The 12,764-nt window shown below is 33.1% G+C and overlaps 1 protein-coding gene across 3 annotated transcripts; it reads right to left on the bottom strand.

Moving 5' to 3' along the window:
• Positions 1–1,169: 1,169 nt before the first annotated feature.
• Positions 1,170–9,244, bottom strand: LOC129303015 (pentatricopeptide repeat-containing protein At5g39680-like). 3 transcript variants are annotated; one of them, XM_054942001.1, is made up of 3 exons: positions 8,821–9,244; positions 2,130–3,697; positions 1,170–1,967 (listed from the first exon to the last, which is right to left on the bottom strand). In XM_054942001.1, exons 2-3 carry the CDS (start codon positions 3,373–3,375, stop codon positions 1,255–1,257), a joined length of 1,959 nt encoding a protein of 652 aa, XP_054797976.1. In that variant the 5' UTR covers positions 3,376–3,697; positions 8,821–9,244; the 3' UTR covers positions 1,170–1,254. The 3 variants fall into 3 exon arrangements, with proteins under 3 accessions (XP_054797976.1, XP_054797974.1, XP_054797975.1); XM_054941999.1 differs by having other exon boundaries at positions 1,170–3,697; XM_054942000.1 differs by lacking the exon at positions 8,821–9,244 and adding an exon at positions 8,649–8,754 and having other exon boundaries at positions 1,170–3,697.
• Between the last annotated feature and the right edge of the window lie 3,520 nt (positions 9,245–12,764).

The raw sequence follows: 12,764 nt of genomic DNA, 5'->3' as shown, positions 1-12,764 counted from the left end.
CAAAAAAATAATGAAAATAGGTATTTTTCTTATTCTCCCTTGTTCTCCAGAACAATAATCACAGAACACTTAAAAGTTGTTTTCATTTTTCTGTTCTCCAGAACAATATTTTATTTTTTTGTTCTTTAAAATACTTTTTGAAAACACGTTATCAAATAGATTTTTTTGTTCTTTTATTCTAGAGAACAGAAAACTGTTCCTAGAATAGGTTTCTAAATAGGCCCTTAATTTGCAATGACTTATTATGCAAAGTACAAACTAACCCTCTCCCAACCTCTAAAAAAGGTTGGGTCTTCAAAGTGAATAACCACTGAAAATTAATATGAAGTGACAGGCCTAGTTAAGCTAAGGATCGAAAAAATTTGTAAACATTACACTTTAGGAATTAGATATATTTATACAAATGATTTTAAATTTTGAAGAACTAAAAAAAATTAATCTAAATTTTGAACTGAGATTTTCAATCTCAATTTAAATTTTAATATTTTTATTTAAATTAATTTAAATATATTTTGTTTTTGGTAAAAACATTTTTCCGATATGAATTTCTAAATTGTAATTTTCAATAAATCAAGGTCCAAAGTTTTTTTTTGGGGGGGGGGGGGATTATAAAAAGTGCAATGTTAAGGGCCCTCCTTCACACAGGTGACATTAGATCTGTAGCCCAATCTCTTTTCGGTGTAGAAGCCTAAAGCCCATGTAAACAAACGCTGGGCTAGTGTCCCAATTTTGGTACACTGTTTTTGGACCGCCTACTTCGAAACAGGGGGATCAGTTTAGGCTTAGCAATGATGCCCAAAAAACACTCAAAATGAGTAGCTGTCCAAGGAAAGAATAACGATGACGAAACATAAATGCCAAATAATAATAATAATAATAATATAAGGCATTTCATTTTATATTGTCATTGACATACACTAAAACCACACTGATTCGGCTGATTTTCTAATCGAGCCAATACATTTTTCTGAACATGGCCTCCCTTTCTCTTGAGAGTGAGAGACACACCGAACCATTTACTCATTTCAAAATACCAAAATCCTTCCTGTCATAATTTTTTTTTTTTGTTTTCAAACTGTATTGCTTAAAATTTAATTTAACATTTTAAACATTTCATCATTTTTTATTTCTGACTTGAATGAAAAAAGTACCATTGAGAAGCATAAGAATGTTCATTTGTCAATCTTTTCTCCCCTTTTGTTAACGTACCACATTCAACTAAGAAAACCAACACTGAGAAGAATCATTAGTTTGCTACCAGTGATCAGAACAAGTACAACAACCATCTTGGAAATGATGAAAACGGTTAGCATCTCTAACAATGATCAACCTGTTTGTGACCTTTGCAATTAGTTTCACAGCATTGTGGCAATCATCACACATCCTAAGGTTCATTATCACACGGATGGGTCCTGGTGAGGGTATTTTCATGAGTCCATATGCTATGGCCAGCTTTTCACTGTGATAACTCAGATAGCCTTCTTTCTGTTCATCTTCCACATCATGCAGCACAACAGCAGTATCTGGTATGTATCCTAATGGCCTAATCATTGCCAACAATTGTTGGACCTTCTCAAAAATTTGACTAGACTCAGGATGATTGCTGGCTTTTGAAAGAAAGATGTGTGTGTCATTTCTAATCCCAAGCCAACTTGCCCCAGGTTCCTTCTTAATGTTTCTGTCCCTCATCAGTTTTCGAATCTTTGCAACTCCATCCCACCTCCTTGCCTTGGCATGCATATTTGACAGCAATGTGTATGTTCCCACATCATGAGGATCCATCTGTATGACATGTTCTGCAATTTTTCTTCCCATACCGTAATTTCGAAGAACATGACAAGCATTGAGCAAAGTACGCCAGGCAACAACATCCCACTTGACCTGTGTTGTCTTCATGAAGTTCTCGGCTTCATTGAGAAGGCCAACTTTGCTCAAAAGTGCGACCATGCATGTGTAGTGCTCCAATCCTGGTTCAATTTCGAATTTTTTCATTAGATGATTCAAATAGTAGAACCCTTCTTTTACATGGCCTAAATGTGCGCAAGCAGAAAGAACACCAACAAAAGTTATGCTGTTTGGACGTTCTCCAGTATAAATCATGTCTTCAAAAACTTTTAGAGCTTGCCTACCAAGTCCATGGTGGGAGTACCCACTTATCATAGCATTCCAAGTGATGGTATCTCGATACAACATATCTGAGAACACATTATATGCTGAATCAATGCTGCCAGTCTTGGAATACATGTTTATCAAAGCATTTCTGACAGTTAAATGATTCTTAAAACCTGCCTTCTCGACCCGAGCATGTAATGTATCACCATGGCTTAACAATGCTAGACCTGCACAAGCATTAAGCAACACTGAGAAAGTACACTCATTTGGTGCAGTGTCCTTAAGATCCATAATTCTAAATAGGTTCAGAGTTTCCTCAAAATGCCCATTCTGCAAGTAAGCTGCCATGACTGCCGTCCATGCGACCACATTCGGATTTTGAAGGCCATCAAAAACTTTTCTTGCATTCCAGACTCCTCCACATTTCCCATACATGTCTATCATTGCGCTACTAACAAAGACATCAAACTTCAGATCAGATTTCAACAGTTGGGCATGGATTTGCAAACCAAATTGGAAATTTCTAATATGAGAACAAAAGCCAAACAGAGTAACATAAGTGACATTATCCCAAGCTACAGATTGGTCCACCATCCTTGCTAAAACTGCTTCAGCTTCCCTTGTATAACCAGATTCTACAAGTGCATTCATGATAGAATTGTATGAAAAAACATCATGACCAGGCACTGTATCCAAAATCTGCATCGCTAATTCCACATGAAAGCACCTTGAGTACATATGAATAAGGGCATTCTTCACATATTGATGAAATAACAATCCAGACTTTAACAGATAGCCATGACATTGCTTACCCTCATCAACTCTCCCACTATCAGAACAGCAAGAAATAATTGTAGTAAAAATATACTCATTTGGCCATGAATTTTCCAAGGAAACTAAAGCTTTAAAAAGTCCAAAAACCTCCAATTCATCCCCCTTATGCAAATATCCTGCCATTAAGGCACTCCAAGATACTACGTTCCTCTTATGCATTCTATCGAATAGCTTTTGAGCAAGCTGTATTTGACTACATTTGACATATAGGTTGATCAATGAATTTATTTGAGAGATGTCACTATCTTTTGAAGTTTGATTCCTAACAACCAACTGGGCATGAGCAGTTTTACCAAATTTTAAATTTTTGGTATCAGCTAGCACTTTCAAAAGCTTAGTCAGGTCTTCTAGAGAAGAACATTGCGGGAGGTGCCTACCAAATGTAAGAGTGAGGGGAGGAAGCTTTCCAGCGAGTAACGGTTTAGCCATGATATCATGAATTTACAACTTGTCATATAATGCATGCCAAACACAATGCAAGAAAAACTAGAGATATGAGCTCAGTACAGACAAAACATGATTGTCAGAAGAAGGGCTAAAGCATAGAAAGAAATAACCAGACAAGCCCATTACAATGGCATGGAACTGGTTCCATCATTTCTAATGCACCAATTGTCTGAGCTAGTTCGCAGCAGCCACTTCTCCAGATGCAACTGCTGCAAAATAGGAATCCCCTTTAACTTAGCAAGATTTATCAATGGAAACCCTGCTTGCGTCTTTACCAATATAGCCATTATCCAACAATTGACATCTGCATTTAAAAGAAATCCATTGGACACTCACAAAAGAAATTGGCATATAATAAATCAATTAAACCAAAGATGAAATGAGTATGTATCAGTATTTAGCTCATTGCCAACTTACTCCTTGCTGCAGCTCATTTCGCAGTCTACAACAGAGTTCATTCAAGTAATACATAGCTCAAAAAGCAATAGACCAAGTACCATTTTTTATTTTTCAGAATTTAAAATAAAGCATTGATTAGTCTCTTGCAAATTCAACGAAATATAATTGCAGATAAATAAATGAAAATAAATGAATTTGCCTTTAAATACCTTACAGTTAGCCAACCTCACTATCACTTGTGATGCCCTTTTTTTTGTGAAATATAATTATACGGTAGATGTTAAAATCCATTAACAACTAACAACACAAAATACAGAATTATCAAGTATTTTTGTTATTATAAAAACACTGTTCATTGTTCAATGTTTGTTGCTGCCATCACTAAAATTTTCTATCCAGAGCTGAATGCTGGGATCATGAATTTTGAACAGAGAATTCTAGATCCGGCAGTATAGGATCTACGTTAAAAACTGATCTTTGACATCAGTCTCTCATATTTGGAAGCTAAGTGGATACAATCCAGGGGCAGAAAATGAGATAAAAAACCAATTGATTTTTTACCACTGAGATTATACTTGGTCAAAACCAAAGCACTTTAGTGGCTGATTACAATAGGTTCTGTGCTTAGCTAGCTTTAGGAGTGACAAGAAAATGAAGAAAACAAGTAAGCTTTATTTCCCCTTATTAAATAGTTAAACCTTGAACAGAATGCCAAATTGAAAATTTTATCAATCAGGAAATTTCCCCAAATCTTTGAATTCCTGGATCACTGACATATTCACTTGCCACAAGAACATTTCAGATTATTACCACATTCCTCTACTAGGTCAATGGGTATAATATAAGCAATGCCTAATACGCAACAATAGTTAGGGAATGGAGGGTGAAGTAGTTGACCTCAAGATCCTCCCTAAGTTGCCACATGCCAAAAGTTAAAAATAAAAGATGGAAGGGGTAATTAAATAAAACACAAAGTGAAGTGGGTTGGTAGACAAACAAACCATGACCCACAGTTGAGTGTAAGGTATAAATTCAAATAGGGTAAATGTAAAATAAAAGTAATACAACATAATTTGTCTTTGCTCAGGCTAAAATTTTGAGCCGTGCAAAATTAGTTCTAAAAGAGTATAATTGTTTTTGCCATTTCAATAACCTGCCTATGGCAAATTGTTTGCTTGGCTGATTCTCTCTTAGCCAATACTATGCATATGATATCACGCCTTAAAAATTAGGCGTGACTAGCACAGGACAAGTAGATAAAACCCATACCCCTTGAGCCTTAGACACATATATTTTGATTCATGCAAAACTATAGGCATATTTTCGATATAAAATATATTATCTTTAATATATTTCATATAAACAAAACAATAAATTCCTTATAAAAATTTCTAATAGGACTTCACTATAAATATAATTCCTGAAATTTACAACAAAGAATAAAAATAATCAAATAAAATAATCATTGCTCATTACCAACAGATATATAGCTTTAAAAGAAAGATGAGAATGTTGCCCATAGCATATGTGGAGCACCTAGGATCAAACCATGAAATTAATACAAAGTTCAAATTTATATCAAACAAGATTTGTCTGAAATAATTCTTCCACCCCATCTTAGCGATAAAACATCTCAATTTACACCTTGAGACACAGGTTCAGCTATATTATCTAAAATAAAAAATATATTTTTTAATGAATAATGTCCCAAATTTAAAATTTAAGGGAAATAAAAGAAAAAAATATAAATGGAGTAGGCATAAATTTAACTAAAATAGTCATTCAAAATATATGGGTTGCATAACTCAAATCAAATAATTCCATTCAAACACTTAATCCAAAATATTTTCATATGATAATAACACAATAATCCAATTCCACTTCCTAACTATCATGCTCGTATCAAACAATTAAAAGATGCATCGTTCAGTATAAAGAACTCTATTTATAAAAACCAGCTTGTTTAATAGGATTAGTTTTAAAAACAATAATTTCAAAATTTTTCTTTGGCAAGACTTTATCAAAACGATTAACAAGTGTGGATATACAGTCCATGAGAGTAAATAACAAACAAGCATGGACACATAATTCATGAGGGTAAATGGTCAATCAAACGCAACTGCAAGCCATGAAACAAGTGCAGCATCAGCTACAAAACAAGCGCAAACACGAAACCGACAAACCAAGCGTGAAGACAATGCTCATAAACATCCATCCCTCCGTTCCATGTGCATTGGCCTGAGCACAGGGCTAACACTTCATACAGGCAGCCTACTAGCTAGGTGTATCATGGTGCACCAAGAGAGCGTTCTGATTCAGTCCCCAATTTAAATCAAGCATACATGATTCATAATGATAAATCATTCTTTAACCCATAAGTCAAACACTTTCAATATATAATGATAGATACCCAATTGTAAAATAATTTTAACTCTTCTTGCAAAACTTAGTATATTAGAAGCATCTTTCTCCATAATAATCGATAATAGAACTTAATTTATAATGATAAAATAGTCATGGATACGCTTAAAGGAGATATTCAAAATTGTACTAACTATAGAGGGATTAAACTCATGAGCCACCAATGAAATTGTGGGAGAAAGTAATTGAGCACAGGTTGAGATTGGAGACAAGTATTTCTGAGAATCAATTTGGTTTTATGCCAGGTAGATCAACTACAGAGGCGATTTATCTACTAAGGGGATTAATGGAAAAGTATCGTTGTAAAGATAAAGATCTATACATGGTTTTTATTGATTTGGAAAAAGCTTATGACCGTATGCCAAGAGAAGTGCTTTGGAAAGCGTTGGAAAAAAAGGGAGTACGGATTGCTTATATTAAAGCCATACAAGATATGTATGAGGGGGTAAAAACTAGTATAAGAACGCCTAGTGGTCAAACAAAGGATTTTCCTATAAAGATTGGACTACATCAGGGATCATCTCTGAGTCCTTATTTGTTCAACTTGATTTTAAATGTTTTGACGGAACATATTCAAGAGGAAATCCCGAAATGTATGCTCTTCGCGGATGATATAGTTCTTATAGCAGAGACAAGAGAAGAGGTTAATTGCAAACTTGAGTTATGGAGGAGGACATTGGAGTCGAAAGGTTTTCGTCTGAGTAGAAGTAAGACGGAATATTTATATTGTAAATTTGATAAAGGACTATTCGAAAATAATTTGGAAGTGAAATTGGGAGATCAAATTATACCTCAAGTGGAAAAGTTTAGATATTTGGGAGCCATTATCCAAAATGATGGCGAAATCAGTGGAGATATTTCACATAGAATTCAAGCTGGGTGGTTTAATTGGAGAAAAGCTAAAGGAGTTATTTGTGACCGTAAGGTGCCTAATAAACTTAAAGGAAAGTTTTATCGTACTGCTATCAGACCGGCAATGTTATATAGTAGTGAATGCTGGGCTCTAACGGGACAGCAAGAGCATAAAGTTGGAGTAGCAGAGATGAGAATGTTACGATGGATGTGCGGACATACACGTAAAGATAAAATTCGAAATGAGCACATACGTGAAAAAGTGAGGGTGGCACCTATTGAGGAAAAAATGGTAGAAAATCGGTTGAGATGGTTTGGGCATGTACAAAGAAGACCAAGGGAGGCACCAGTGAGAAGAGTGGAACATATAACTTTGAGTCCGATTAAGAGAGGTAGAGGAAGGCCTAAGAGAACACTCTTGGAAGTTGTTGAACGTGATCTCTTAATTAATAATATTTCTAAAAGCTTAATAAATGATAGAGCACAATGGCGTCTTGCAATCCATGTAGCCGACCCCACCTAGTGAGATAAAGGCTTGTTGTTGTTGTTGTTGTAGTCATGGATACGCTTAAACATTATTTTGAAGGAAATAAATTTATAAATCATTTAGGACGCTATACACTTACCTAAGATACTTCCAAATACATAACATACTCATAATCAACCACTTTTGTAATATTGTTTGCTTCTTAATTCCCTAACACCTAGAGTGATATCATTGTTATTTCTTTTATTCATTTTTATATATCTAAAATTTTCAATCCAAGTTAACTTAGAGGAATAGAAAAGAAAATCTCAACTTAAACCATTCATAATAAATTTTCAAGTCTCTAGAATACTTATATAAACATATTCAAAGTCACTAAGCCTTCTGATAGAAAATAGGCAACTTCTACCATAACTCATTCAACATCGTCAATCATATAAATCCAATTTTCATAATCACCCTTTTACAAACATTTGGTCAAACAGCTTATATGCACCCAAAAGCTAACATAAGAACAATCTTGGCTGGAATTATTAAGTAAATACCTTTTCCCCAAAATTTCTAATTTCATTTCCAATCTTTCATTACAGAAATAATTCCCTATTATAATAATTTAACTAACAATAATACATTTATCAAACCATAAGTCTTCTACCGAACATTTCATTGAACACCATGTGTATTTTCAGAATCAAACCATACAACAACATCTTATTATTTAAATCTCTTTCTCTACAATTTCTAATGTCAAATTTTAATTTACCAAACTTCTCAAATTTCACTCCTTCCACACAAATCAATTAAGCTCAAAGAAAAATAAAACTAATTTCTTCATCTTACAATAACTAACATATAAGGGAGATTGCCTACCAAGAATTATGCTTTTAACTCAAGTTTCAACTTGATCAAACCCCATCTACTCCCCCCCAATCACGCGCACAGCAACAATAATGAAGAAGAAATAACCATTTCAACCAATTAACCCACCCACACACAGAATCATCGATAGAAAAGAGGACCTAAATCTCGTACCAAGAATCAATTAAGTTTAAAGAAAATTCAAACCCATATCTATCTTTCTGAAGTAGCAACAAACCCAAATAGAGTGAAGAAACATATTCTTTAGAATTAATCTCAGCTTGTTTGAAACCCCAATTACTTTCCCATCCACGCACCACACTTTGATAGAAGGGGAAAATCAATTTCCCACCAACCCAATCAACACATTCTCGCTGCTGCAATGAGAAAAAGAAATAGGTTCAACTCACCAAGCAAGCCTGTGGAGAACGAAGGAAGGAGATCAAAGCTCCTTTAACTCTCTCAAACAGTACCAACAGAAACAGGGGAGAAGAGAAATCACGAGATGAACGGCTGTCTACAATGGTGAGCAAATGGCAACGAGAAGGAACAAGAACTGAATCTCTCTTGTACACACCAACACAGAATAATGCCAGGCAGAGATGTAGAAGAAGGATCAGGTGCGCAAGAACAGGGAAGAAGGGAGAAGAGTTCGGTAACCTCGAGCAGCAACAGATCACCCACCGCACGCGCATAGGCGACGAACGGAAGAACGGAAAATCCATCACCACTGTCTTTCCCTCACGCTCGTGGCGGAGGAGGAGGAGAATCGCGGAGGGTCCTGGGTTTTCCTTTTTTCCGGAGCCCTCTGTCTCTCCATTTTCTTCAGATGCAAAACACGATGAAAAAGTAGGGAGGGATAAGAAAATCTGATATTGTGTGCATTTTTTCTTTTTTGACAGAGGCGTTTTGGTAATTTTACAATGTTAAAGTAAACTAAACTCTCTAAGACCTCGTTTGATATGATGAAAGAGTTTTTAATAAAATCGAAATTAAAATAGAATTAAGTTTTAAAAGCGTGTTTGGTATGAAAATGAAATTCTAATATAATATTAATTTGTATATGTACTTAAAATAAGAAAAGACTAAATTATTTTTTTTTTCAAAATTAAAAAAACCTAACTTGTTATGAATAGACAAAAAAGATGAGGATAGTGGAGTCTATAAATTGAATTCAGGGGAATTGAAGTAATTTGGATTCTAACATTTTTGGTGGAATTAGAATTCTTAGACATTGTAACTCTTACATATCAATCATAGTTAAATTAAGATTCCATCTCGGATTTTATTTTTACCTTATCAATTCAATGCTACTAAATATGGCCTAAATTGATATAATGGACATTCAAACTTAAAAGTAGCAAGTAGACATCACACTTAAATTCCAATCTATTATAAATTTATAAAATATCACCAAAATATTTTTTTATTATTTTTAATTAATTTTTTATCATAATTATGTTTAAGTCCTTGCATGTGATATATTCTTTTTGATCTTAAATATAAAGTATTTGAAATATGTTTCACGTGCTTTAGCTTTAAGAAAAGTTATTACGTTACTTTATTTATTTAAAAACATTTTAGCTTTTCAAATACGCCCTTATTAAGTAGAAGAAGATCGTGAATCATATTGTTATTTGTGCAAATATTTTCTCAAATTAAAAGATAAAATGAAAAGATTATTTTATCTCTTTGTTTGCCACCTTATAATTAGGATCATTTTTTGTTTTTGTTTTGTAAAACACCTTATAAATAGAACAAAGTAATATATATATTAAAATGAACTAAAGCACTGGAACTGGTTAATATGGACAAAATGATCCTCAGAATTAGTCATATATAGAATTGTAACCGATTCAATTTTAGATGTTGGAAGGCAAAGGCGAGCTTAAAATCCAATCAAACTTTATTATTCATAAATATAAATATAATTATCATCAAGAAATTATCAAAACATGAAAACTATAGAACAAGATTTTAACCAAGCCACTATCTCTTACTCAGCATTTGCAAATCAGAGAGGTCTAACAAATCACCGATACTTTCTTCCATTCCGTATGTATGTATGTATGTATACATGCAAAGTAATTGCATACCATTGCGGTAACAACAAAGCACCAACAAGACAAATGGCAGCTTACCTTCAACTTCAAGAGAGGCTCTGAGTTCAACTACTAGCACGAGAGGCTTCAGCCTTATGGTTTCCCTCTTCCTTGACCACAATGCAGGAGAAGCAAACCAGTCAATTGACGACAGATGCTACAAAGGCAGTGGAACAGGATGCTAGAAGTGAGCAAAACGAGCAAAGAATTGAGGTGGGAGTGAAGAGCCAAGTCCAAACCGTCTAAAATGTTAATTTCAACTGTTAAGAGGGAGGAGAGGACGAAAATGGAAGAAGAGGGAATCCAGCCCCAAACTAAACAAGACATAATTCTAAAAACTTTTTAGATTTTTTATCCTTTGTTATTTTTATTTTTTTGCCAGGTTTCATTCCGTCTCATTCTCAAAGATGGTTTTAGTCTGGCTCCAGGCTAGCCATGAAAATGGCTTAATCCACAATTCTGAGCTAGCAGTCGAGCCTGGCACACGGTCCGACCGTCGGACTATCAAATCCGACTTGACTTTTGATTTTTGAAACCTTAGTGAAAGGTCCAATTTCAGGAGCACATTACATGGTCATCAAAAGGATCAGGAAGATCATGAATCTAAACATTAATTTTAGATCGTTTAAATTTATTTTATTTTATATTTCAAATATATTTTATCTTAATAAATAGTCCCTCATATTCTTATTATAAGGCATGTCTACTTACTTGATCAAAATTAAAAAGAGTTAATTAAGTCATTAATTTTATCTGAAAATGAAATAAACTTTTAATTATATTTTTATTTAATAAAAAAATTTAAACTTACATTGCATTCTATCTCATAATTAATTATTTTAAATAAGAATAATATTATAAAAATGCAATTAATATCTTTTTAAGTGCCTTGTTTTAAAAACTAAAAAATTCTTCTACAAGGTGTCATATCAAATCTCATATAATCAAGTACTACTTTAATTAGATAGGACTTTCAGACTAATTTGAACGGGCCCATATATTGGAATTATAAAATATTATATTATTTTATTTTTTGAGCCAATTTTAACTTTTATCTTAAAAAATTAAGATTTTTCAAATAACACTACAATGCAAACTTTTTCTTTCCATGCTTATTAAAGTGAGAGCAACCATTAAAGGAGTTATTTTTTGAATATTTTCCAAAAAAATCAAAACAAACAATTATTAGAACATTAAAATTTCATTTAAGCATGTAAACTATTTGAACTAGTAGTCTGGGAGAAGATTTGTGAAGATTAAGTGCAACTTGAGATGAAGTTAATTTCATATTATTAATAATGAAAAAATAATTTGAGTATTCAAGGAAAAATTTATTTGGATTTGGACGTTGCCTAAATTTTTTTGAACTTATTTAGATACTTATAAAAAATTTTATAAGCTTTCAAATATAGTCTTAAAATTTTTCAAGCTTATTTCACTTGGCCTTAAATCTTGACTTGAATTATCATCTTCAATATAATGGTGACCTAAAATTAATTCCATGACTACCACTTTTTTTAAAAAATAAAAGTAAAATACACAAACGAAAAGTCAAAGGGCGATTTCTCCTATTCATCCGTCATTTGTGAACAATTGAATTTACAATGCGTCTCCACGGAGACTGGACGCAACTTGGGACTCCAATCCCTGCTCTTTGTCCCTATCCGCAGATAGACGTGGTCCTTTATGGCCATGTCTCCTGACAAACGAGAGTAGAACCTCAAAACCTCAAAAAATAACTTGGCTTCGTGATCTTCCACCTATCTAGTTCTATAATTATCCTTGATCAAGTTCATTAATGACGCTTAAAGATTCTAAATTCTCAACTGCGAAAATTAGGATGTTTCACATAAGTCTAAAATAATAATTTTTTAAAAAAATTTAATGAAACAGGGATGTAATCAATATAATTTTTTATTTTTTATTTAAAATTTATTAATTTGGACACTATTTTTAGATTAATTATTTTATTATTGTCATACTTAATTATTTAAATATCCTTAAATTAAGGAGAGGGAGAGTAGACAGTTAGATCATAAGGGAAAAATAATTATTTAAAATTTTTTAACATAATTAAAAATACAAATTAAAATATTTTATAATCTTCAATGAAATATTCTCAACCATGCTAAAAAGCAAGCTAAATTGTGGGTTTTGAAAACAGTGGAAGCACTCTGTAATTTTAGCAAAACAGAAGTAAGTCATTATATTTTATTTAAAAATAAATTTATTGTATAAACAATACTTCCATT

This window comes from Prosopis cineraria, unplaced genomic scaffold (genome assembly GCF_029017545.1).
Source record: "Prosopis cineraria cultivar Desert tree isolate PC_DT_omini unplaced genomic scaffold, ASM2901754v1 PC2, whole genome shotgun sequence".
In the NCBI taxonomy this organism is placed as follows: domain Eukaryota; kingdom Viridiplantae; phylum Streptophyta; class Magnoliopsida; order Fabales; family Fabaceae; genus Prosopis; species Prosopis cineraria.
The sequence above is the reverse complement of the archived record's forward strand: the minus strand, read 5'-3'. Positions and strand labels throughout refer to the sequence as shown.

What these genes read in the sequence shown, in the direction of transcription:
- LOC129303015 (XM_054941999.1), bottom strand. Translation starts at nt 3,375, where the DNA reads ATGGCTAAACCGTTACTCGCTGGAAAGCTTCCTCCCCTCACTCTTACA.